The sequence below is a fragment of the Ambystoma mexicanum genome, chromosome 1p, assembly GCF_040938575.1.
Source record: "Ambystoma mexicanum isolate Mex_15411 chromosome 1p, UKY_AmexF1_1, whole genome shotgun sequence".
Taxonomy (NCBI): Eukaryota; Metazoa; Chordata; class Amphibia; order Caudata; family Ambystomatidae; genus Ambystoma; species Ambystoma mexicanum.
This window is the reverse complement of record NC_090921.1, coordinates 836301399-836329328: the sequence shown is the minus strand read 5'-3', so window position 1 is coordinate 836329328 and position 27930 is coordinate 836301399. Positions and strand designations below refer to the sequence as shown.

The window sequence follows — 27930 nt, the reverse complement described above, 5'->3', positions numbered from 1 at the left end:
GAAGATACAGAAAATTAATTCTCTGAATCCACACTCTTTAGTGATCACACCAGAGATAAAGCAATCAGCCTCAAAACTGGGCCTCGGTGTGTTCTCCGAAGATGAGGGGTTTCCACCCACAAAGAACAGGTATGGCAGCTCATCCTTCCTCTACTCATCCAAAAAGGTTTCACCAGCGCATTTAAATTCCCTTAAAACAACCAGACCAGTAGTACCAACAACTTCAACAGACACAAAAGCTGTCATACGTCTAGTAAGTATCACATAACATAGGGAAGCCAGCCAACATAGGTGGCAGGGAAGCAACGCTTTCACAAAACCAATACATCAGCCTTCTACTTCTCGACCGATCAGTACCCAGGTGGGTAGATGCATCTGAAACTGTCTCGCCATGTTGGCAAACTTCACTGAGGAGACGTGGAATGTAGATTGTGTTCAAGGTGGCTACAAGATCATATATTTCAGTGTTTCCCCAATATACAATTATGAAAATCAGAAAAACGTCATCAGGAGTGGCTGCTAGACTGAATCAATGTATCGCTAAACCAAAATGCTAGAGTCCCACTTTTCCTGCTAGGAAACTGTACTTGCTGAAAATAATTCCGAGTACAAATTCAAGGCGCTGATCTTTTGAGACCAATTCTATATGTTAAGATGGCAAATGAGAATGAAACGAAAGGAGCATTCCGGATGGTAATCCACGTGAGACTTCTCCACACCTTAAGAAATGAGCCTGGATGTGTTCTGTGCTTCTTCAAAGTGCCTACTTCCAAATACAGCTAGTGAAACCATGTTGCCATTTCTTTTATTTTTTGTTTAAAAGCTGAAAATACCAATGCAGAGCCCTCCAATTTACCCTCATGTCTGCAGCTCTTGTGATTTTCCAAATGCAGGATGTTGGTCCACCTCGGAAACGTCAATTGAATTCTTGTATACCCCAACCTGGATGACTTTTTAATAAAAGCGCACTCCTACCAGAAGGCTCTTGGGCTACTTTCCACCAAGGTCCCCAGCTTAAGCTGGCAAAGTCTTCTCTGGCTCAATATTCAGCATCCAATAGCTAAGGGCAGCACCGGAAAAAGCAGTGCAAGCAGAGTTCCTTCAGAGAAGTTATGAGTGAGTGCTTGTATCGAGTAGCTTTGCAACCTACGTTGCAGGTTTGAAATCGCACAGGATAGACTCATCCCTGCATCATTGCAAGGTCGGTAAATTGAGTACCATTAAATTGGATGTTAATTGCTGCAAGGCTTAGAAATGGGAAGAATCCGGTGTGAAGCACTGGATAATAACTTGGTGGTATATTATTATCTGTCAGGAATGGGACAATCTTCAGGCATCCGGCTTTCTCTCTGAGGGGGGTCAACGGCACGGTGCCGCGACGTGTCATAGCATTGCTTCAAATGCTTCGGTAGCTAAAAAGGGTGGACCAAGTGCATCAATGATGTCTAACACGTGTTCATGAAAGACATTTACTACATTAACCACCAAACAGCCACACAGGCAAAAGCTCAATTAGTATATACAATGGCAGCACGTGTGAACTGGAAGGCCATGAGAGGTGCATGGAGGTAAACTACTGTAACGGACGAGGGGTGGCTCGGGTAAGCAGGGCTTCGGAGGTGCAGTGTCTGGAGTGAGGCAGAGCCCGGTATCTGAGGGAATGGCTGTAGTCAGCCATGGAGTGCGCAGCAGAGTTCTGAGCGAAGAGTGTCAGCCGCATGGACTGTGGTATTAGTGGCAGCGAAAGGCCGCGCTTTGGGACACAGCTATCTGGGTAAGGGAAGAAGGGAAGAGAGGTGTGAAGCAGATGGTTCCCTTAACAACTACTGCTTGTGACTTAAAGAAAGATGAGTGGGGGTAGGGGCAACATGGCCAGACAGTAGTGATCAAAGATTTGGCCCTGAAGAATGAGTGATTAGAGGGTGCAGGGGAGGGCTGGCACATCCAGGCAGTATTTCCTTGACATGGCATGCATCGTTAACAAGTCTATCCAGAGGGTTCAGGGGCTCCCTCCATAAAGTAGATTGAGAGAATCTTGACCGGTCTACAGAGGGTAAGGTACTGTTAAAATGACACTAGTGGAAAGGCTGCAGATAATTGGGACACTGATGGTTTCTCATGATTGCGCATATCCATCATGGCCAGGTTGAATAGGTACACATAGGGCAGTTCAAATGCACGCCTATGGCTTTACTGGTGCAACCATAGAAATCAATAGGCTTGAAGTGGCTAAAAAACACTTTGAAAGTCAATGTCAGTGGCGTAACACAAAATTTGGGGCCCCCCTGCGAGCCATGCTGAGGGCCCCTTCCCCCCCAAACACACCAACAAATCAGGGGTCGCGCCACACTCTGGGCCGGCCTAGATTACCACGCTTGCGTAATACGCACAAACGTGCTGAAGCAGGGGTACGCCACACACTGCACTAGGAGAAAGATATCAATATGTGTTTTAATGCATTATACAGCATACTTTCTGAGAACAATTGGCTAAAAGGCCAGAGCGTTTGCAATTGTTTGGTAGGGCAACACCAATCCAAAAATCCAATACATGCCAGTCATCAACAGTGCACAGGAACATTAATGTTTTCATTAATATGATGCTTTGCTATTAAAAATGCCATGCCACAATGAAAACATGTCCAACTGGCTGCACAATGTAGACCAGTCTAGACACGTAATAACATATTACAATAAAGCATGCCAGGCCACATTTACACATACCTAGACTGGTGGCACCAAAATGCCAGTTGAAGCAATAACACTTATCATGGTTATTTTATCACAGATGCCCAAACAAATATACATTGCCGCAGTAAGAAATGGCTAGACTGGCAGCACCCAAATGCCAGTCTAGCCAGATAATTACACTTAGTAGGACTGCTTTATCAGAGATGCCCAACTAAAGTCAAGCCAAACTAAGAAATGACTAGACTGGCTGCACCAAAATGCCTCTCTAGCCACTAATACCACATATCATGCCTGCGTAGCCTGAACATGGACGACCATTACGATTTATCACACAATCCATTCCCTTCACACATCCCGTCTCCCTCGTACGCCCTGCCCCAACCCCAAAATCAGTTTTGCAGACCAGAATTCACTCCACCTGCCGTGTCCTTGTCCCAGTGCTTACGTATGAGGCGCCTTGCCTCATAGGTAAGTACCGGTATAAGGAAGAGTGGGACTACGAGTAATGAAGATTACAGGTAACTAAGCAAGGCATTACCTCCATGTCCCTCTACTTCATCCCAGTACTTGTGTATGAGTCAAAGAGCCTCATACACAAGTACTGGGGCAAGGAAGAATAGGGCTATGAGTAATGAAGATTACCAGTAAGTAACCAAGGGATTAAACACAAGTAGTGGCGCAGCACCATTGAGCTGACTGGGCTTCAGTCCTCCTCCCCCATTCGCCCTGAAATTTTAGGCTAGGTTGACTCGACCTGGCTGACCTACAGAGCCGTTGCCAGACAGAACAGGACACAGATGTTAGACATCACCTGCGTTTCGCTGTCAAGAAAAGCCAAGCTATTAGTAACGTAAAGCATTTCACTGTTAGTACTTGCATTCAAATGCATAATGTTATAGGGAATTGAAATTTTGATGTGGGTTTAGTACTTGTATGCCAGGGAAGTGATTGGAAGGGTAGAGAGGGGACAGGAGACTGCTTATTCTCACAGCAGTCCATAAGTGGGTGCGTTCAGACTTAAAGGAGAGAGTTAACTGCTCGTAAGAATAGTCTCATTAGAATGCATTAAGAAGTTAGTTGCCGCCACACAAATAGGTTTGCCCCTCCCTCACCGCCCATGAAGTTAGCATCTCTCCCAACAATTGAAAGGTTAGCACCCCCAAAATGTAGGCTTTGTTGCACCCCTGAACGCAAGCACACATGCCATTCACCATACACACGCACACCCGGCCACCCATACATTTAAGTTTGCACCCTTTCACCATACAGGCACACACACCCAGGCAGCCACCCATACATTTAAGTGTGCACCCTTTCACCATACACTCACACACACGTCTTGGGATTGAGGGGAGCCCTGTTACTTAAAAAGAAAGTTTGTTTTTGAAGTCACTCCGACTTCATAAAGAAATTATTTCCGTTAAAGACCGAAACATAATGGAAATGATGTCTTTATGAAGGCAGAGTGACTTCAAAAACAAACTATTTATTTTTGAAGTCATAGAGCTCCCCCCTACCCATGACATGGAGGCCTCCAGCCTATAGGCGTCCATGTCATGGGGTTGAGGGAGCCCTCGGGCTTCAAAAATATATATACTTTTTTTTAATTGAATTTATCAAAAAACATTTGATTTTAACAAGAACGTAGGTGACTTTCTGTTTTTCGTACAAAGACATAGACAATTTATTTGCCCTCTGTTGATTTTTCATTTTTTTTTTCTTTCTCTTTTTCCTCAATCAACGTGAGGGCATGTTGCAGAATTTTTACCGTGGCAATTGACCAGGCAGTTTTTTAGCAGTAGATTTAACCTTGCTCAAAAAGTTGTCTCAATGGCTTACTCAGGAATTTTTTTATAAATTTCCCCTGGATCGTTATATTTCTTTTGTAGAGATGGAAAAATAAATAGTTTCTTTTTGTAGTCACTCTGCCTTCATAAAGAAATAATTTCTGTTAACAGAAATAATTTCTTTATGAAGGCAGAATGACTACAAAAAGAAAACACTTTTCTTTTTTTTTTTTTTTTAGGTCCAAAGGGCCCCCCCTCCCAGGACATGTGGTGGTGGGCCCCGTGCACTGTGGGGGCGCCCGTTAAGCTAGTGGTCAATGCCTGCAGTGATGAAGCACAATTCGAAGAATAAGTGAAGAATTCGAAAGCAAACTAACCTTCATACCTATGGGAAACCCAGGCAGGATTCCTATGACCATACACCACCACTTTAACCATGGTAAGGAGAGCTGCAGGCGGCTTCACGCCCTAATGCTTTTGAATGGGAACAGAAAGTCTTGGAGATGAGCAATCTAGCCTCCTGAACTCTGAACAGCAAAACCAACCAATCCACAGGACAGATGATCATTCTGTACAAGTGGGATTCCCACTGTTGGACTCAGCAGGCTCCTGGTTGAGGGTCTAAGACTCCTTCCAATGGCCTGGTCAGGCACCCATTAAGGGGCAGAAGAGTGTTTGAAGTTAGATCTCTAAAGGCAGAAGGACCTCTCTGGAGCAACATCAGTTTCAACACTTGTACGGTTAGTAGGCACCAAGCAGCACAGTGGGCCACCTTTGAGCCAATGCTGGTTGCAGCAACAGTCCTCATGCGTCCTCCTAATGGCTGTTCGGCAAAGGATGCCCGTCACCTGAGATCAATTTAAGAACATGTCTCCAACCCTTCTCCTTTTTACCTAAAAAACATGTTAAGGTTACCCCTTCACCCAATAGTAAGGACCTGCACCATTCAAACAGGTAGAGGCTGTCCAATAGTGAACAACCACCTACCCCGATATCCAGGGAAAAAGATACCAACTAAAATGTAGTCCATGAAACAAATCGTGGTGAAAATACCTTTGAAGTGAAAATTCTCTAAGCAAAATGTACTAAATGTGGATGAAAAGTAGCCCAACATGCAGTGCTGTTAGGAGTGTGTGGAGGGATTGTGATTGACTGCTTCAGGGGTAGAGTTATGGTACGACTAGGGGCTAGGGCATTAGGAGTAGAGTAAAGATATTGGATAGAATTATGGAAAGAATTAGGTGGGGTGGTTGTGGGAGGATGGTGGTGTGGTTTGGTTAGGGTATGGGTCAGGGGAAGTGTTAGGGGAGGGGTTATGGTAAGTCTAGGGTTAACAGAGTATGGTTCTGGATTAGAGTTGAAGAAATGGCTGCTTGTGTTTTGGTAGCACAGGAGTTAGGTTAAACCTAGGGGTTAGGGTAGGGTAAGTGTTGGGCAAAGGGTGGGTTAGGATAAGGCCAACTTTAGCATTACACTAAGAGTTTGGGCTAGGGCAAGGGCTATGGAATTTGTGGTGCGCTAGTGATCGGGTTGAAGTTAGGGTCACTGTTCATTTTCTATGTATCTGGAGTTTTATATGGCATCCCCTGCAAATAAGATACTTTAGATTCCTGAAGGGTTAGGGAAAGGGATCTACGTGAAAAAAGAGAAAGAAAAAAATAACGAGGTGGAAAAGAGTTTTCTTTGGTCGAATTACAAAACGTCTTTTGGGCTTTTTGCACTTTTCTTTTTTTATAATGCAGGGGGAGACCCTCTGCAAGCACCCCCAAACCCTCCTGCTCCTCCTACCTTACAGTATACCCGTGCAAAAACTTCGACCAAAGAAACTCAGCCTTTTTCCACCTTGTTATTTTCCCATTCGATTTCTTGGGGTGATACCAGGGAAAGTATGATAGTTAAGGCAGATTGATTGTTGAGGGCTGGTGATTGCCTGGATTTATTAGGGTTTTGGGTCATTGTTAGGGTTGCAACTTTGTACCTTTGATTAGTTAAAAATAGCTTTTTTGACAACCTTTTCACTGGGAACATTTTCACACTTTACATCCCTCGAATAGAATGACTACTTTTTGCCGACTACATTTTCCTGGAGGCATTTTGACATGGAACTGCTCTCTGTCTCCCATATGCCCAGCAACAAGACATTCACCCTGGTCTGAATGTTGAGGGGTGCTGTACAGCCTCCCTCCCCTTATCTTCTGAAACCAATCAGGTCCCAGGACAGGTTCTCTGGCTTCGTGCAAGATGCATGCCCCGAATAAGGATATATATGAGCCGAGATAGAGAGGAAGCATAGGTAACACAAATGTGCATAGTAGTGCACCCAGAAAAAGTAACAATGGTTTGACGGCCACCAACCTGTTATGGACATATATTAAAAAAAAAAGTAACAAAATGACGCCTTAGAGATAAGAAAATTGCACATCGTATCCCTGCATCACCCTACTTAAAGTGGCTTGTGCTGCCATATAAACATGAAGGTGAAAAAGCAAATAGGAGAGTTTTCCCCAATCCAGTAACCAAAGGGACTACTCACTGCCCTCCAAATAATATGTTGAGCAAGCGTGAGGCTAATAAGACCATGCTCGCCTCATAAATTAGCTGGAGACAACCTCCATAACAAATATGATGGGTTCCAATTGAAGTCGATTCGGAATGTTGCAAAAAGAAATCTCTTTCCTAACAGTAAGGAATAGAAAGGCGTTCTAGCGAGACATAGGAACCTAAGAGGACGAAATTGCTTGACGGTGCCAGGAGAGCATATTTGCTAGACGGTGAGAATACACAACCTGAACACCCCTAAGCAAGGGGAACAAATTACTTGCTGATAGGAGTGTATTGTGAAAAATGGATACTGGTCTAGGCAGGTCGTCCACAGCTACAGGGTGAGAATATCTAGGTCTGATAATTGCCTAAGGAAGTGATAGGAAATAAGTCTTGGTAGTAGTGTCAACATACAAGCAGTGTAGGGGAGGCATGGTAGCTCAAGTATGACACTGACACAATGGATACAATTTGTAAAACCTTTATTGAAAATGTTGGGGCTGGAGAAACTACTATTTTGCCCTATAACTAAGATGGGAGGACTCTCGATCATGAAACGATAAACAAAACAGTCCTAGTGGAGTCCATCAAATGAAAATGACCTATACTAATAAAACTTAATGCCTGCCCTACCTGTTGTACAAAAAGTGTAAAAAGGAGAAATCTATGCAAAGGAAAAATCAGTGTTCAAAGAATAAATGCAGTTGAACCAGCTTTCCTCCCCACGTTAGACCTCAGGGAGTAAGGCTGTCCCGGTAGGCAGGATGACACACTCTGACTCGATTTCCAACACTATAAACAGTTCCAAACCGTGGATTGAGGCCTGCCTGGCCTTCCAAGTTAAAGTCTCTTTTCTCGATTTACAAAATGAATACTTCAACAGAAAGTTCACAAAGGTCCCCCTTTGTCGGGCTCAGACCTTTCACCACACAGTTCACGTAGGTCCCCCTCTGTTGACCTCAGACCTTTCACCACACAGTTCACGTAGGTCCCCCTCTGTTGGGCTCAGACCTCTCATGTCAAAGCTCAACACAAACTTGCAAAGGGGTTCCCTTCCCCAAGCTTATTATACTTTGGGTCTCCCTCAATCTGGCTCCGGCCACTTTCAGATGTCTAAGACTTTCAAATGTACGTGACTTTCTTTACAGACCACTGCAGGACCGCTTCGACTCAGTTCATGTTTACTCTTGCTTACTTCTCTTTTGCTGTTTATTCGCTTTATTACTTTAAAACAATGTACCTTTCATGGAGACTTTCGATTGAGCTACTTCCTTTCGCCGGACCACTTCGTTACTTAGTATCGCTGATCTCACTGCTGTCTTTACTTCAAAGATCATTCATAGGTCTGCCTTTCTTCACGTCTCCTCCACACGTGCAGCCTTCACTTGCGATATAATGTTGCTACTTAATTCGCTTTAACACACACCGGTCTCTCCGGTCGCTTGCCAACTCACAGGCTGTGTGCGTCTTTTTCTTGTTTTTGCTTTTTCCAATACACCAGTCAAGGTTAGTACCACAGGTTTGGTCTCGCCTCACCAACTCTGCTGTTCACACGGGAGGGTTGCTGGCATCCTTGAAACACAATGCAGTCTTCACGTATGGGATCTGGCCATCTCCATGTGTCTTTCGCGGCCTGTCAGAAGCAACAACCTCTGGTAGGGAACCCTTAGGTTTTTCGGCCCACTGCTTTTGTCCCTTGGTCCATTGCTCTGCTCCAGTAGGTGTACCTTCATCGCAGAAGTTCTGCTCATACTCATGTTCCACCTTGCACAGAGTGTCTTTAGGTGTTGCCTTTTATTCGTGTGAGGGGAGCTAATTGGTATTAGATGTATGCACTTAGTGTAAAGTGTCTGACTTTGCCCGACCCGATTAACAGGACATGTTCAGTACGATGTAAGAGAGTTAGTCTGGTTACTCTTTCACCCTCTTCCTTGGCCCGGTGTAAAAAGGGGACAGGGGTTGGGACTTTGGAAAATCCTCAAAAATAGGATGGGGTAGATGAACCAAAAAGGGGGGAATACTGTGTCTCACCATTGGCTAACTCACCCCCACTCCCCGAAGACCCCTCACCCATGTGATCCACCCGCACTGGTTCCGAAGGTGCAGATCCAGTAACTGAAGGGGAAAGCAAAGGTTCAGTGATGACACTTTAGGTAGGAGGCACTTCTTTGTGTGCACACGTTCTCTTGAACTGTTTATTGCAGTTATCAGTCATTTTTTCAGTTGTTCGCAGTGGCAGGAGGGTGTGCATTTCCCCTGCTCTTGATATCCATTGCTCTTCCATTTTGATTTTGGGTCTCAGGACCTGAAGCAAAGCTTTGTAATAGCAGAGGTTCACGAAGAAATTAAAATAGGCTGTTCCCCACAGGCCATGGTGTCAGACGTTCTAAAGAACACTGTAAATTTGATAGGCGGTTCAGGGATTTTATTAAATGTTTCAGCAGGGTGCTAATGCCCTCCCCTTCTCTCGCTCATCTTGATGTAGCGTTCCCACTCTAACCTATGGATCCCTATTCCCGGGTTAGTAGATACAGAATATTGACCCCCTGCGGTCTCATTTCTAGGTAGGATGGTCGTGGTAGCCTAAAGGCAGTTGCCTTCCCTATCTACACTCCCTCAAGGACTTCCTAGAATCACCCTACACTATCAGTTTTAATAGTGTCTGAGGAACAGGGATGTGCCTTCAGACACTCGACCCCACACAGATGTCTCCCTCTCATGCCCTACTATTCCTATTTCTCTGTCAATATTCAAAGCCCCTCTCCCTTTACTCTCATGCCAACTCTTCCCACGTTCACTCCAACTCGCTGCGTATCCCCACCTCTGTCCCTCTGATGTATCTTGCTCCTACTACTGCCTCCACCCTGTGATATTACTTCTCCTGCCTACACTTTACCATTCTCTGATCCACACTACTACTCCCTCCTCCACACCACTACTCCACCCTGCCGCCTTCTCAGACACCCTTCTTTCCTTCTCACATTCTCTTCACATTCACTCCTCATGATTATACTCGCAAGCCTTTCACATACACTCAAAAAACAGTACCACTTGCACTCACTAACTGTGACAAATCAACTTCCGGGGCACCAGTGGTCCAGGGATGAATATCTGTTTCTAAACCATCAATCAGCCCCACACATCTAGTACACCAGAAGGGATCTGAACAGATTGGAAACAACAAGTAAATTATAAACGTCCTTGTCCATTTTTGGTAACGTGGACAGAACGGCAGGTTTATCTTCGCAAGGTTGTGAACCGTTGGTTAGTTGCAACACAGCGAATATACAATTATTACCCAATGATAAAAGGGACTGTCCAGTCAAGGTTGTATACAAATAATATCTACTTTATTATTATTACAACAGACAGGTCTAGCACACTACAAAATACAACCCCCCCTGTAAAGGAACACAGAGGACAGACAGTTTCACGAAGGAAAGCGATGCACTCTGGATACTGACAGGAGGGTAGTCTGTAAAGCAATCAGTCTTAACTGTTCATGGTTATTTGGTTTCAGCACCAAAGGAGCAAGGGGTCGTAAATGTCACTAGGGGCCTTCGGAGAAGGACCATGGGGACAGAACCACAGTGTACCTGTTGCTTGAGATGATCTTAATGCTCGACAGCATCAAGTTGGTTCCAGGATGCTCTGCAGTTCCTGTGACAGAGTTCAAGACGGGAGACAGCTGCGGGTATCAGGTGGCAGGTAGTTCGGCAAGCGAGGCTGGACGGACGGCTGCAGGCTTGCCTACACAGTGGCTCGGGGTCAAGAATTGTTGTCTCTGTGCTGGTTGGCGGATCTGGAACACTGGTCGAGGCGTCTCGGACGGCTTTAGTGACTGCAGCATCACAACAGTCAGTGGTGCAGCTGGTCGCGATTCGAGGGCAAAACTGTCTCAAAAAATGTCCTTAAAAGATGGACGCTGGTTGATGCTTGCTGTGGTATTCCTCCTAGCTTCTTTGCAGGGCTTGTGTCGTGGCGGCCCAAGCAGAGGAGAGTGTTTGCAGGCAACGGCCTTGTCCTTTGGTCAGAGACTCCCTGTCACTTCCCACCTAGGAAGCTTACCGGCAGAACCTAGCAGGGCACGCTGTGTGCTGGCTGGGTACCAGTTCTGGAGCTGCTGGACGGGTCTTCTGAGTCTGGTATCTCCCTCTGTTCCCTGGGTGATGTTAGGGGAGGGATCTTGCTTCCCTCTTGGAAATCCTGGCCTTCCTTCATTGGCGGAAGATGTAAGGCAGACTGTACCTTCGCCTAGGGTCCAAATTACTCCTCCTTACTCCTTTTGAAGTCGTTGGATGATCTGCCAAAAGAGGGGCTGAACCCTCTTTTAAAGCCAAATGGCCCCCAGAGATTGGTGCAGGCTAAGCCTATCTTAATGAACCAATCCTGGGTCCCCACCAAACAATCTTCTGTTATGCGTGAGGTCATAACAGTGTGCTTTGCAACAGGAAAGGTAAGGGGTGACAACATGTACTACTAAGTCCCACCCATCTTCCTGTCTGTTGTGGATCAAAGTGTCTCTCTAGTTAATTGAGCTCTCTGTGACTCCTGATCAAAGTGCAGGTCTCCCTTGAAGTTTGTGGCAAGAATAGACTTTCCGTCTCCATCAAATCACATACTACTTCCCTCTGAAAGGGGGTTCCCTGCAGGGGTTGCCTTCTGTAAACAGTTGTCCCAGACATGACATTCACTGCCCTTTATACATAGGGGTCAGAGCTAGCTTCAAGCTGACACATTGCATATCAAAGAGGTGTTGGTGGTTCCTGTCCACTTTTGTCAGTTTTGAGATCAGGCCTATCACAGGCCTGTTTCAATTAACTCTCATCAGTATGCGCTGCCACCAGCAGAACTTAGACAATAGAACAGGGCGCATCGATGGAGCCTTTGATATTTTAATTAGGCTGTCCAAGGCGGAGGAAGGTGTTGCCTTCCCCCTTCAGAGATGGTTTGATGAGACCGTGACTGTCACATTCCAGCTAAATGTGACAGGGAAGACTGCGCCTGTAGGCTATGTCCCCCTAGAGTACACATATGTGTTTGTTGTGCTGTGGGCAGAGGAAAATGTGTGTGGATTAGCCCCACACATTTTCTGAGGTTGGTCTCCCATCATTCATTTTAATTATAAAACTTCAGAAAAGCCCAGGCGTGCGCACACTCCTCATGCGGATGGTCGAATTCCTCACACTAACCAATTCCTCAACTGCCATACAATTTGTCTCCACGTTCTTCACCTTCATTCCTCCTGCTGGTCTCTTAGTCTGCTACCTCCTCCGACCTCACCTGAACAACTCGCACCTTCCTGTTTCCTGGGGATCCTTTTATCCCTCTCCCACCTCCTCTGGTTGGTCATCTGGCACTAGCCAATCGGGCCCTGTCTCCCCCACACCCCTGTCCCGAAGGAATCAGTATTACAGAAGATTTCAAAAAGCAGGTGAAGCCCTGCCCCTTTTCTCCTTGCAGTGCCGTACTGCAACAAAGGAGACTGCAAAATGTCCAGATTTGTGTTAGGGGACTGTAGCTCGGTTCCCCGTAAGGTAATTCCACTTCTTGTGATTTGTTGTGGCTCTGTTTTAAGTCTCTGGTGGTCTAGGAGAGCTGCAGTGGTTTCGCGATCATCTGCGCCGAGGCGGGGATTCAGCAACCGGCATCTGCAGCAGCCGCGTATGAGCTCTGGCTCCTCGTTCATTTGTCTCACTCTCTGCAGGGTTTGTGTGCAGGTAATGCAGGTCTCTAGGTAGGCATGTAGAAGCGCCTGCACTTCCCCCGCTGGCTCTCTCTCTCTTCCCCCGAGCCGGAGTCTGGTACTGGGGCACTGATGGGTCGCAGTCCTGCAGGGGGGTTCTCCACTCATGATTGTGATTTTTCTGGCATGTCTTGAAAAGAAAGGGATAGCTTGGCCTGCACTTGGGCTCAGAAGCATGGAGTGATGCATATTGGTACTACACATGACACTTGGGGAGGGGGCAGGAAATTGAGCCTTCTCAGCTGGCACCACCCCCCTCTGGAGTAGGGCTCGTTCATTCTTGGTAGGTCTCCCACCCCAGTCTAAGAGGGGTTTCCACCCCTCTTGACAAGGTCAGATTACAGGCCTTGTCACAAGGGGTAGAGAGCACCATGATTGGCCTAATTCTGGTAACAGTAAGTCTGGTACATTTGGTATCGGGGCAGCTTCGCCGTCCACAAAGACCTTGGCAGGGTGCAGGTTCAGGCAGGCCTCTGGTGATCAGTTTTGAAGATGAGATCTTCCTCCCTGGGTGCTACAAGGTGAGGGAGCGCTGGCCTTCCACCTTCATGCGGGTGTATGCCTGGGGGGGGAGAGCGGAAGCCATGTTCTCAGGGATGCATCCACTCAAGAGTTCTAGCAGTCACCCAATCAGTGGGGGAACTACATTACTCTTTCATTGTCTCTTCTTGGGCGTTTTCTTGGTGGTGTATTCATGCTTGAATAACAGACTGCATTCCCAACCTAGTCTAGTCCTATCAGGTGTTGGCATCTGAATCCCTCAGCAGCAGTAGCCACAAACCTAAACGCCCACATCTATGCCCCATTCACTCTCCTCTAGGAACACTGTCTGGCTGTTCTACTTAGCCCTGGATGTTACATCCGGTTTCCATGGTAGACCCCACTGGGTACAGCAGGCTGTACCCCCTGAAATCTTGGAAAGGCTGCCACCAACCAGTGAGGCCCACACAGCCTGCTGTCTGAAGGGGCTCGCACAGTGTGTATCTGGCCCTTAAGGGACACACGTGGTCTGAACGATTCCGATGAGGATTTGACAGGGAAAGTGGGGCCTTGCACCAGAGGGGCAGAGTGGGAATCCGAGCCTCACAATCTGTGTCTTCAAGCACAATATGTTATGTGCGTGTGTCTGTTATTGGTTGTTATTTCACATAGCGCCTTGAAACTAACAAGCCCGTGGTTGGAAATGGCATTCCCCGCAATCACAAGAAGTAGTGCCATGCTGTGGAGAAATCCGCCATTTCAAATCGGAAGGTTCAATTTTTTTTTTAAAGATATTCAGTAAATGCACGGAGCTAAGCGCTCATTTCCTGTCCTTGGCTAAACATATAAGTGTCTTATCGAGCGAAGAGAACTTCATTTTCAACTGTAGTAGTGAGTCGTCCATTTCGCCAGCAGTGCTCCATTTTGCACGTAAGAGCTTGAAGTACAAATTCGGAGAGCATGGCCAGATCTCCCTCAGCCTCTAATTACATCATTGGGTCCACGTGCTATGATTTGCGTTGCCTGTTTTTTTTGTTGTTGTATAGGTGGTTTATTACCGAAAGTGTTGCAGGCTTCCTCCTTAGTTCGGCTGTGTGAGAGCAGGGCTGTGATTGGGGATGTTGCTGCTTGTTTTGCTGGGAGGGTTCTCTCTCCAGGCGGCTGTCGGCGTCGCAGAGCCCTTAGGAACTGTAGGCCACACAGGATACCAATAGCTTTAATTCCCAAACATGTGTCTTTGACAGGTGTGTTTTGTGAAGAGATGGCATGAAGCACCTGTGAGGGGAACTGCACTGGCGCACGACAGGAGGCGTATTCCATTATCGACGAGTGGGCTCGTGTCTGTAATAGAGGGGGTTGTAAGGGTGTTGGTCAGTGCGTCTGAGGGGCATCGCGTGAGTGGGGGTCTTCTGGTGTCTGTGAGCGGGACACAGCCCCACTGCCTGGGAGGGTGAGAACGCACAGCATCTCTGAGGAAGGATTGCCTCGGTGTCTTTGCTGGGTACCAGCCACGTTGTTTGGGGCAGAGAGGTGGCTCCAGTGCCTTCAAGGTAGGAGATCCCCAGAGTCTAAGTGGGCCGGAGCCCCGGTGTCCAAGTGGGAATGCCTGCGGATTATCCCAATCAGTGTCTGGGTGGGATAATCCCTAGTGTCATAAGGTGGGTAGCCCCTAGTGTAGGGGTCTGTAACCCTCTGGTCCCTCAACTTTTACTATGTCGGCTGGGCAGGTGAGAGTTGTAGTCCAAAGCATTCCCGGGAGCCAGAGGTTGCAGACCCTGCCCTCGTGTTTGTGAGGATTCTACCAGTGTCTTTTACAGGGATGGCTTGCGTGTCTGCGAGGGCGATGGCCCACACCCCCCCCCCTTTTTGTCCTGTTCGTTAAACCCATCAACCTTGAGCAGGAGATCCCGCCTTCACCCTCCACACTTCCGTTCCTGAGGTTATGCATACAGGGCCTCAAAGATGATCCGTAGTTATTGGCCGCCTTCATGTCACGTGACTCGAGCTCCCTTGGCCTCACTGTTCGCGTTTTCTCTTACAGAACCGCCTTGATCCTGGCTTCTGAGAAAGGGAACATCCAGGCAGCAGAGACTCTCCTCGCACACGGAGCGGATGCCTCCGCAACTGATAGCTTGGGCCACGACGCCCTGTATTACACGAGCCTGTCCCGCGACGAGCCCCTGAGAAAACTAATCCAGGGGGCTCTGGACAAAAGGGAACAAGGTGGGTTGCATGATTGAATGTCCTGTTCAACTCTCGGACAGCTTCTGCTAACGCTTCCTTTCTTACTTCAGGCCTAGCCCGCATCCCGGAAAGAAAATGGATGCTCATAGTAGGCTATGCAAGGCAGCACCCCTAAGCAGACCTATTCAAGGCAGTGCACATAAGCAGAGCCAGGCAAGGCAGCACTCCTAAGCAGAGCCAGGCAAGGCAGCACTCCTAAGCAGATCCGGGCAAGGCAGTACTCCTAAGCAGACCCATGCAAGGCAGCCCACCTAAGCAGACCCATGCAAGGCAGCACACCTAAGCAGACCTATGCAAGGCAGTGCACATAAGCAGAGCCAGGCAAGGCAGCACTCCTAAGCAAACCCAGGCAAGGCAGTACTCCTAAGCAGACCCATGCAAGGCAGCCCACCTAAGCAGACCCATGCAAGGCAGCACACCTAAGCAGACCTATGCAAGGCAGTGCACATAAGCAGAGCCAGGCAAGGCAGCACTCCTAAGCAGACCCAGGCAAGGCAGCACTCCTAAGCAGATCCATGCAAGGCAGCCCACCTAAGCAGATCCATGCAAGGCAGCCCACCTAAGCAGATCCATGCAAGGCAGCCCACCTAAGCAGATCCATGCAAGGCAGCACACATAAGCAGACCCATGCAAGGCAGCACACCTAAGCAGACCTATGCAAGGCAGTGCACATAAGCAGAGCCAGGCAAGGCAGCACTCCTAAGCAGACCCAGGCAAGGCAGCACTCCTAAGCAGATCCATGCAAGGCAGCCCACCTAAGCAGATCCATGCAAGGCAGCCCACCTAAGCAGATCCATGCAAGGCAGCACACATAAGCAGACCCATGCAAGGCAGCACACATAAGCAGACCCATGCAAGGCAGCGCACCTAAGCAGACCTATGCAAGGCAGTGCACATAAGCAGAGCCAGGCAAGGCAGCACTCCTAAGCAGACCCAGGCAAGGCAGCACTCCTAAGCAGATCCATGCAAGGCAGCCCACCTAAGCAGATCCATGCAAGGCAGCCCACCTAAGCAGACCCATGCAAGGCAGCCCACCTAAGCAGACCCATGCAAGGCAGCCCACCTAAGCAGACCCATGCAAGGCAGCCCACCTAAGCAGACCCATGCAAGGCAGCCCACCTAAGCAGACCCATGCAAGGCAGCACACCTAAGCAGACCCATGCAAGGCAGCACACCTAAGCAGACCCAGGCAAGGCAGCCCACCTAAGCAGACCCAGGCAAGGCAGCCCACCTAAGCAGACCCAGGCAAGGCAGTACACCTAAGCAGACCCAGGCAAGGCAGTACACGTAATCAGACCCAGGCAAGGCAGCACACGTAATCAGACCCATGCAAGGCAGCACACGTAAGCAGACCCATGCAAGGCAGCCCACCTGAGCAGACCCGTGCAAGACAGCCCGCCTGAGCAGACCCGTGCAAGGCAGCACACCTGAGCAGACTTATCCAAGGCAGCGCACCCAAGCAGACCTGTGCAAGGCAGCCCACCTAAGCAGACCCATGCAAGGCAGCCCACCTAAGCAGACCCATGCAAGGCAGCCCACCTAAGCAGACCCATGCAAGGCAGCCCACCTAAGCAGACCCATGCAAGGCAGCCCACCTAAGCAGACCCAGGCAAGGCAGCACACCTAAGCAGACCCAGGCAAGGTAGCACACGTAATCAGACCCAGGCAAGGTAGCACACGTAATCAGTCCCAGGCAAGGCAGCACACGTAAGCAGACCCATGCAAGGCAGCACACCTAAGCAGACCTATGCAAGGCAGCGCACATAAGCAGAGCCAGGCAAGGCAGCACTCCTAAGCAGACCCAGGCAAGGCAGCCCACCTAAGCAGATCCATGCAAGGCAGCCCACCTAAGCAGATCCATGCAAGGCAGCACACATAAGCAGACCCATGCAAGGCAGCACACATAAGCAGACCCATGCAAGGCAGCGCACCTAAGCAGACCCATGCAAGGCAGTGCACATAAGCAGAGCCAGGCAAGGCAGTACACGTAATCAGACCCAGGCAAGGCAGCACACGTAAGCAGACCCATGCAAGGCAGCACACGTAAGCAGACCCATGCAAGGCAGCGCACCTAAGCAGACCTATGCAAGGCAGCACACCTAAGCAGACCCAGGCAAGGCAGTACACGTAATCAGACCCAGGCAAGGCAGCACATGTAAGCAGACCCATGCAAGGCAGCACACGTAAGCAGACCCATGCAAGGCAGCCCACCTGAGCAGACCCGTGCAAGACAGCCCGCCTGAGCAGACCCGTGCAAGGCAGCACACCTGAGCAGACTTATCCAAGGCAGCGCACCCAAGCAGACCTGTGCAAGGCAGCGCACCCAAGCAGACCCATGCAAGGCAGCCCACCTAAGCAGACCCATGCAAGGCAGCCCACCTAAGCAGACCCATGCAAGGCAGCCCACCTAAGCAGACCCATGCAAGGCAGCCCACCTAAGCAGACCCATGCAAGGCAGCCCACCTAAGCAGACCCATGCAAGGCAGCCCACCTAAGCAGACCCATGCAAGGCAGCCCACCTAAGCAGACCCATGCAAGGCAGCCCACCTAAGCAGACCCATGCAAGGCAGCCCACCTAAGCAGACCCATGCAAGGCAGCCCACCTAAGCAGACCCATGCAAGGCAGCCCACCTAAGCAGACCCATGCAAGGCAGCCCACCTAAGCAGACCCATGCAAGGCAGCACACCTAAGCAGACCCAGGCAAGGCAGCACACCTAAGCAGACCTGTGAATTCTTCATAAAGAAAGGTTTTGTGACTCTATTTTTAAGCTCAACATATATTTACAGACCACCCAGCTTCATGGATGTTTTTTGTATGTATGTGTGTGTGTATTTACAAAGAAAATAGTCTTCCTGCATGACACTAGTGACCAAACCCCTACATAATTGCATACTACAATATGCGCAAGGCAAGAAAACCTACAGATCACAGGTCTAACTCAACGAACCTATTTCAAATGTTTTCATAAATGTGGAACCTTTTCATTTAAAGGCCAGTTGTAGAGCGTGTTAACCCAATCCCTCGTAGAAGGACTTCGGTCATATTTCCATCCTCTCAGAATTACTTTCTTTTGCCGCCATCGAGGCTCTGAGCAGCCACTTCTTTCCCCACCCAGAAATCTCCTCTATGAGGGCGCCCTCAGCCAGTATCCTGGCTTCAAAATCATACTCTATGTGCAGTCTCAACGCTCTATTAATCGATGTGCAGATCTCATTATCTCATCCCAGACGGTTCTCGCCCTGGCACAGTGCCCTCGCATGAGCTCTAATGCCCCCTCCATATGTGTACATCCCCAGGACATACTGGAGTCGCTCAGTTTCAGGCCAGGCATTCTAGCAGGTGGCCAGTGTGTTCTGTTCAAAAGCTTTACCTGCCTTGCACGTTCCCCACCCTCTAGGCACACAAGATGCATGCTTCCACAAATCATCTCCCATCGCAGATTTAAGGATGGTCATGGTTTCTATACACTATGCGTTGCCTTTTTTTTTTGTTATTCCTTTTATTGGGATCTTTTCCATAACAGCGTTTCAACATTGCATAAATATGTTGTGAATCAATGCATTGGTACAATAGTATCGTTAAGGTAATACAGTATACTGTCACTAGTGTCAAAGCCTGTGTACACGGGCCAAAGTGCATAAGGAAAGGAATTTCCAGACTGTTAATACATCATATGGTATATTTTTTTTGTAATTGGTTGTAATTCATAATAATGGAAAAAAAATAGGGCCACTATGTTTCCTAAGGCAACAGCTCTCTCTAGCAGTGACAACAGGTGAAGCGGGCAGTCTCTACTGCTCATGACTACATCGGACAAACAAACATATGCCGGGCCTTTTATTGTATAGGATATGTAGAAACTCAATAGGGAGAACAAAATAACATTCATATCCCATGGGATGAGGTGGAGTCTGCTCGCTTCTGCCATACCTCTAAACACATTTGACAAAATCACAGTTCAACACATTTTATTTTGGTAGACCTAACAGAGTAGATGGCGTGAACTTCTGTGGAGCCTAGGGGGTTCACCTATAAAACAAAATCAAATAGTTACACCATATTTTCATATTTCCCTTGGGGATTTCGAATTGGTGTTAACGGTGGGTTTTTAGGGCCATATCTGTTGTTTGTATATGCAAGCCCTGCTGCTAAATGATGAGGGACCGTTTTTACACTGTGCAGGAAGGAAGTGTGAGGGTGTGCTTTCCTCCCCCTTGTCCAGTGTTTGGCGCAGCCAGCCTCTAGTCCACAGGACGTGGGGCTGTGTAATAGAGTGGGTCCCAGATGGACTTCAGGGTTATGGGGAGGGATTTTTGACTCAACGGGTCTGGGGAGGTCTTGGTAATGTCTGAGGGACCCACTTCTCCAACACCCCTCCTCAAATAGACATTCGGAAGCATCCTCTCTGCCCCTGAGGCACATGATAGGTTGGGGAATGTGGAGGGACTCTTAAAAGTATCCAGCAGGCCCCAGGGTGTTAGGGGGCATCAGCACCCTAGAGGCCCAGTTCCTTTGGGGGTTGGGGCCTGCTATGGGCATCCAGCAGGCCCCTGGGTACTATGGGGCACCAGGACCATCTGGAGTGGGGGCAGGGCGAGCCAACCATGACCATGCAGACTTCCGTCACCATACTGGCACGAGGGTCCCATGGCCTGCAGGCCCGTGCTCACGAGGTGTGAGCCTGCAGGTCTAAATGAATGAGAGACAGACTCCGTCGCTCCTCTACAGGAGTCTGCAGCCGTTCTAATGCACGTGCCTGCAGGTGTTCCTTTTATTAGCTTGGGGCCATGACACAGCCATGGCCCATGTTAAAACGGTAATACACAGGGGAGGGACACATTCCCTTAAAGGGCAACACACTTGTGAGAGTCACACACCACAGTCCCCAAAAGCAGATGGTCACGCAACATGACTACATCATTCCCATCTCTATAGGAACCCTACATTCGCTCTGTTCCCACTTCTGCTGTGAAAACTTCACATCACTTTCACCACATGCTACAAACGTTCCACCTCAGACTCGCTCCCCGACACCTCTCAATATAGCCGCGTCATTGTCGTTTCCCCTGACACATTCACCCCTATCATGTGGCACACTTTGGTCGCTTCCCGGGACCCCCAGATCTGCGAGTTTTGCCCTCTAAAAGGTTGAAGGCCTAGACCCCCCTTCCCCCACCAGCCCCCCACCCTCATTTCTGCACTGCTAATGATGGAGAATTCGTCACGAAGGTCCTTGTAGATATCCCTTCGATCCAGCAAGGCCGCTCTTTCTCGTGCAGCGCCTCCTTCGTCAGTGAACCTAGGGGAATTCCTTCTGCCCCCGAGGAGGGCATTTATTTGATGGCAAAGTCTAAGAACCATCTGCAGTAACACTGCCATTTTTGATAAAGCCACCATTTCCATTCTGATTAGTGTGGGGAATGCGCCCTTTTTTGTCCTGTGCGTTTCCGTTCTTATCAGTTTCATAAAAGGTTTCGTTTCTCATGATCATCATTGGAGCCATTATTTTCACAGAACTCAGTTCTGGTTTCTCCATTGATGCCTTTCTTCCAACATTGAACCTTTGTGACGTTATACTGCGAGCCTTCCCTTACTGCTGTCATATGCATTTATGTGAAAATGTTTCATGTGAAATATATGTAACAAAAATGTCATGTGAAAATGTAGAATTTTTGGGGCATGAGAATCTGTTTAGATTAACATACCTTGCATAGTCCACCATCTAGCGGCAGCATTAGAGTATTACAGTTATTTTCTTCAAAGTAAAAAGATGGGCGTTGACCGGCATGTCCTGCTTGCCACCTATCCGAGTCAAAACTGAGCGTGGAGCAACTCTCAATTTTTCATGGCACTGAGCATAGCCTTGTTAGGGATAGGTTGCATAAAAAGAAGTACTGAATAAAGACATAGAATTGTTAATTCTCCATAGACGCCATTTATGAAGCACACAATTTCTGCCCAAAATGCAACACACAATCTATCGAGTTTTTACCTGGGGACCGCACAGTGTAAACTTGTACCTCGTGTAAGAATTTAAAGGCCAAGACCCTAACATGCCAAATACAGCGATAGGCAGCCTAACCATGGAGGCCAAACACATGGCACACCCACAGGCAGCTGATGTGGTGTGTGGGGGCGAGTCAGCACAACGAAGAGCCAATAGTGCCAGACTCAAAACACAAAGCCAAAAAAAGATCCAATAGGCCTGGCCTTCATCCCTGTAAAGCCCCCCTGAAGGCAGACTGAAGAGTTACAGACACGCATTTGCTACTTTTGGATAACGATTTGCGGGGATGCATTGACCCAACACCTGGAATTGTTTACACGAAGGACACATCACCCGTGACCAGAGTGGAGGGGTTTGACCACTATACTCACTGTGGCTACTTTTTCTTCTCAAGTTGAAAAACAGATGTCAGGGGAACTGTCTTCTAACATATTTATTCTAAAACAATATAAGCACAGAAGCGTTTTGACATTTGATAAAGATGTTGGAAACCTTTTCCCTTTTTGGCACTTTCCCTCAGTTTATTTCTATGCAATCTACAGCATCTCTAGGGCTATGACTTGTATCCTGGCTGCTTTCGTGATGAGTGAGGTCTGTGAAGCCGCACCCACCTGCTCAACTCGCGTGTTTTGTGTCCCTAAGGCTTCCAGAATAGGCAGATTTTCTACTATCTTTTTTTGCGCCTCCCCTTAGTAACACGAGCCACCACCAGCTAAGTGTTAAAGGAACACTTTGTGTCTTTTTCTTTTGGTCCAGCACATTTTTGTTACCTTTTAGATATGAACAGGACAGGCTGGCGGACCATGTTTTGCATTTTCTTCTGGTGTACCACAGTGCACCATCTTTTTTTCCCCACGATTATGCCATTTTGGTTAACCTACTCGAAATGGCTCTTCCTCGTGTTTTTATGCACTGTCCATTTGCCATCTTGCTTCTTGACCATCTTCCTGCCCTCTGAGATGGAAACACCCATACAAGGCAATTCATTTTCCCAGGATCCAACCTTGGATTCTTGGTCAGTTCTACGTGTGACTGAAAAAGGTTAAAACTAGGAAGCAAGATTTCTCTTTTAGGCAACTTTCCCTCCATATTCTATGGTTGTCAATGATTTAACCGAAACAGAAATTTCCAATAGAGGAAAAAACTAAAGTCATTCCAACGAAAATAACTTCTGGTTTTCTCTTCCCTGGACATTTCTGGCAACCCGCACCCCCAACCCCTTACTTACCATTTGGTATGCTTACTTCGCTGTGTGCCACCCACTCATCCACCCCTCTGCCACACTGGTTCCCTACACTTGCGTGCATGGGAACCGGGGCCACAGGGTCCTTTTTTTTTGTTTGTTAAACTTTTTTTGACTGAGCGGGCGACACCTCCGCAACCTCTGATGCCATTGTAACAAACAAGGGTTCGGGGGACACCCACTCCCCTTGTTCGCTACAATGGTACGGAGTGGTAGATGTGGTCAAAATTTTCTGCTGTACATAATTTTCGTACAGCAGAACAAATCTACCATTGTTTTTAAAAAAATACATTTAAAAAAAAAATACGGATTCCATATTCTGTTTTTGTTTTAATATTTGTGATGTGCACCAGACACAGGGGTATCAGGGGGCAGAAGGCAGTAAGGATATTTTCAACTTGGTTACATTGCTGTACAGTAGTATACGATAAAACACGTACATACATGTAAAAACAGAGGAGCTAATATACAGAGTATACGTACAAGGTACAATGTGCAGAAGCAAGATGCAAGGTATAAACAATTGTCAGGATTTATCCGTATGTACAAGAAAAAACAGAAAATAACTGGTCATTGGCGGTGAGAGGGTGGAGTTGGTTTAGAAGTCGTTTTCTTTGATCCAATGGATGTAGTTGTGCCTGAAGAGTGAGTAGGTTTGTGGTGCTCTTAAGGCTAGGGGGATGGTGTTCCAATGTTGTGCAGCTTTGACCTGAAAGTTAGTACCTCCTGTTTTGGAACATTTGTATATGGGCACTGTAAGAGTGTTGGAGTTGGCTATTCTAGTGAGGCGGTTGGGGGAGTACCTTGTGAATCTCTCCATGAGTTAACGGGGAGCAGCGTTATTGAGGCATTTATGTGTGAGTGAAGCTACTTTTAATGAAATTTTGTCTTTAGTCGTCAGCCAGTTGTAAGCTCTTCTTATGTCGGAAATATGTTCTTTTTTGGGAATGCTTAAAGCTGCTCTGAGAGCGTTAATTTGTAAAATCTGGATTTTGTTTGTAATGTATTTGTTGGGTCCTAGGTAAAGGGCATTACAATAATCCAGTTTTGACAAAATAAGGACTCTGGCTAGGGTGGTGCAGCTGTTAGCGGAGAGGAAAGGTATGGCTGCTCTAATCAATTTACAAGTGTAAGCTGTTGAGGAGGCCATGGAACTGACCTGTTTTTTTAAAGGAGAGGGTGGAGTCTATGTAGAAACCTAAAGTTTTTACTTCCTTGGCTACATTAATGATGTTTCTGTCAATAGTGAAGCTCGACTAGTTGTGACCGAATTTGTTGATGTTGGGGGTGGTGCTAAGGATGATGAGCCCAGTCTTTGCATCATTCAGGCATTGACCGTGAGAGGCCATCCATGCTTGGATGATGAGGTACACCCTGTTCACCAAGGCCAAATCCTTGTCATAATCTCCCGTCAACGGTATGAGCGTCTGGTTATCATCTGCATAATTAGTGTAAGTTATACCAAGATCATCGAAAAGGGGCTTTCGTGAAAATGTTGTAAAGTGTAGGGGAGACACAGGATCCCTGAGGCACACCGCAAGTGATAGGGATGGGGTCGGTCGCTGCGGATGTGGAGAAGATGCGCATAGTCCTATTGTTGAGGAACAATTGTATCCAGCCTATCGCTTCCTGTGAGAAGTGGGCTGCTGAATCAAGGTGAGAGCATAGTATATTGTGATCTACTAAATCAAACGCCGCTGATAGGTCGAGGAGTAGTAGTAGGGCGGCTTTGCCTTTATATCTAAGAGTGTCAATTTGTGCCTTGAGGTCGATCAGAGCTGTCTCAGTCCCGTGTTGCGGTCTGAAGCCAGACTGATGGACTCCCAGGAGGTGGTTCTGTTCTAGGCATTGCTGTATTTGAAGGTAAGCTACCTTGTCTAAGATTTTGAGTAGGAAGGGGACGGTGGTGATGGGTCTGTAATTAGTGGGTATGGCAGGGTCGAAGGATTGTTTTTTGAGTAATGGGAAAACCCAGGACTCTTTGAGGTTGTTAGGGAGGATTCCCTTGGAGAAGGATTTAAGTTTGGTGATGAAAGGTGAGAGATCTCTTGCTGCGTCTTTTATGATTTGCGAGGGGCAGGGGTCACCCTGGCAGTATGGTGGTTTCAGGGTTAGTATGACTTTTTCAACCTCAAGGGTGGTGACTTTGGAGAAGCTGAAGCAGTGGGGGCCGGGGGGGTGTTGGGTGTTGGTGGTGGTGGGAAGATTTTCTTTTTTGTTTGTTATCTTAACTTGTAGGGTGGCTACTTTGTTTGAGAGGGCATTTTGCTAGCGCACCAAGGTTAGTCTTTTACACATGTGTCTGTGATTGGGATGAGTGTTTCCAGTTCTTTAAGGATGGTAAACAATTCTTTTATATTAGAGTTGGATTGGGCGATTCTTTGGTTGTATGAATCTTGTTTGGCCAAGATTATTCCTTTCTTGTAGTGGGTGGAAGCTTTGATGAGGTTAGTTTTGTTAATCTCTGTAGGTAATTGTCTCCATATTTGGTCACTCTTGCGTTTTTCAAGTCGGGATGATTTCAAATGTGGTAAGAACCATGAGTTCAGGTGCCTTTTAGGTTTACTTTTCCTAAGTTTCAGTGGGGCAATGGAGTCAAGTGCCGAGGTCATTATTTTATTATATTCATCTACTAAGGTAAAGGGGTCGGAAGGATCAGAGAGTGAGTTGAGAGTGGGGCGGATGAGGGGGGACAAGCTTTCCGGCTGTAATATTTTTTTTTATTTCTGGTGGGAATGGGAGCGGCTAGAGAGTAGTTTGGGGAGGTCGGAGTTAGGGCCTCAAGGGAGAAGGTAAGGAGGTGGTGGTCTGACCATGGTTGGGGGGAGATGGCAGTGATTGAAGCAGGGCAATTGTGGTCTGCCACCCAGTCAAGGGTCCTACCTTTGTTGTGTGTGGGAAGGGTTTCTTTTTGGTTGATCCCTAGTTCTGCCAAGGTCTCGGCTATTAGTGTTGCATGTTGGTCTTTGGGGTCTTTGAACCCTAGGTTGAAATCGCCTAAGAGGATGCACTGGGATATATTTTTTAGATTATCGGCAAGGATAGTTGTGAGGTCTTCTTCAAATGATCCCAGGGGACCGGTGGGGGGGGGGGTCTGTAGAGAAGATGGATGGTGAGGGTTTTTGCTGTGAGTGATTTGCAGGAGTCAAGTTTATCAATTGGGGTGAGTCTCATGTGAAGATCAGTTTTGGCAATGATGGCAAGGCCTCTGCCTCGGGATTCTGTACTATCGGCTCTGAGGATGGTGAAGTCATCTGGGACAGCTAATGTGAGACAGGGCCTGCGGCTGTATGGAGCCAGGATTCAGTTATGGCTAGGATGTCCAGTTTTTCTGAAAGAATGAAGTCTCCAATTTCGGTGGCTTGGGCTACTACTGACCGGGCATTTATGAGGGTGCCTCTGATGTGTGGCATGATGGACTTAGGCAATATTACCCGGGGGACTGGAAAGTTAGAATTGTGGATAGGAGCAGTTGTAGTTGGAATGGGCATGAGAGTGTTGTCGGGGGCGTTAGTGTGGTGGTAGGCTTAGGTAGTTTATTGGTTCTTATATAAGGTTGGATCAAAGAGCAGGTGGAAGGTTCATAGATCTTTGGGAGCCTAGCGTGTAGTCTACGGTTTCTGTCCGTGGGATTGCATAGGTTGACCATTTTGGACTGTATTAACATGTTGGTATGGGTAAACGTCAAGATGTTAGGTGATAGAGATATTTTGGTTGTGGTGTGTAAGCTGGGGAAGCTTGTGAGAGGAGTAGGTGGAGGGTTGTCCTTCGTAGGATTGTGTAGATACCTGGTAGATACATAGTTTGTGGGAGGTGGGCTTGTGTGTGCGTGGTATTCTAAGGCAGGTGTGCGCTTAAGATGCAGGACAGTCTGGATAGAGTAGTGGGGGCTTAACAGCCAGGCTAGAGTGGTGGGGGCTTAACAGGCTGGAGTGGGTTTCAGATGGCTAGCGAGTGAATGAGCAAGTAAGGTGGTGCAGCTGGCCAAATCTGAGAAGACAGTGTGATGAAAAGGGTGGGTTGGTCAGGCCATACAGAATGTTAGCTTAGGGCAGGTAGTGCAAGTGGAGCAATATAGGTGTTTGTGACACGGTAATGCAGGTGTTAGGCTAATCAGGGTAATACAGTACGTGGCAGCGGGCAGATTGCGATTGAGTAAGGCATTGTAGAACGAGTGGTTGAAGAAATAAGGGGAATGTAGTGCAGGACAGTAGGCAGACTGAAGTATAGGCTGATAGGCAGATTAGGAGAGGCAGTATCAATGGGGCTGCAAGTCAGGCAGGCGAATAGGACGTGCAGTACCGGCGTACGCAAATCAGGACAGTGCAAATCAGGGCATACAGTACAGTGTTGTATCGGACATAGGTAAGGACGTAAGCAAATCACGGCAGTACAGGTCAAGGCATACAGTGTAGGGCCACAGGGCCTCTAACCATGTTGCTTTTGACACCTTGTTCTGACTTTTTGCAGAGAAGTGATGCCTTCAGCTTCACTTAACTGGCCTTTTGCTCATTTATATTGGGGCAACTCGGGAGGATAGCTCAGAGGCAAAGCGCTTGTCTTGGAAACGAGGCGATGCAAGCAACACAGGTTCGATCCCCAGGTCCATGCTTAGAAACCTCTGGGTATCAAGCACGTTATAAATAACCCATTACAATTACAAAAACTGACTAGTCCTTCAGACTGTCAGGACTGGGAAACCGTTTCCCTTTTGCCTTTCGACTTATCCGTTTGTGTAACTTTTCCATATTGCACAAAGCATCTTTCAATGCAGTGCAATATGGATACTTGCTTGTATCACCCTAGCCTTACACCAAAGGGATTTTTGGTTACTTTTAAATGTACCTAAAGAGAAGATGGTAGCAGCAATTCCATTTTTACTATTTGTGCTATATCTTTAGTTGGCTCATTAGAGTTTACTGCGCTTGGCTACTAACTGTTACTAGTGTCCTAAGATTGCTGTGCCACAAGATTTTTCGCTTGTTTTTTGGCCATTTCGTTGTTTGGCCTTCTTCCTGCCGTCTCAGGTCAAGAATTCCCTTTTATGGTCATGCATTCACCTGAGAAAGCTGTTGGATTCACGAGCTTGTGCATGCCATGTGTGCCTGGGCTCAGGAAGTGGGCCGGGACTGTCTGGTCTCAATCCACATTCTGGTGCCAGTATGTCTAGTATGCACGCATGATTCAGCC

General features: G+C 47.6%; 1 protein-coding gene across 2 annotated transcripts in view; it reads left to right on the top strand.

Moving 5' to 3' along the window:
* The window catches only part of ANKRD35 (ankyrin repeat domain 35), a 502129-nt gene that overhangs the window by 390133 nt on the left and 84066 nt on the right, over positions 1-27930 (top strand). For both annotated transcript variants that reach the window (XM_069652800.1, XM_069652801.1), the window contains exon 8: positions 15286-15467. In XM_069652800.1, coding sequence (XP_069508901.1) covers positions 15286-15467 — 182 coding nt within the window. The remainder of the gene's footprint in view (positions 1-15285; positions 15468-27930) is intronic.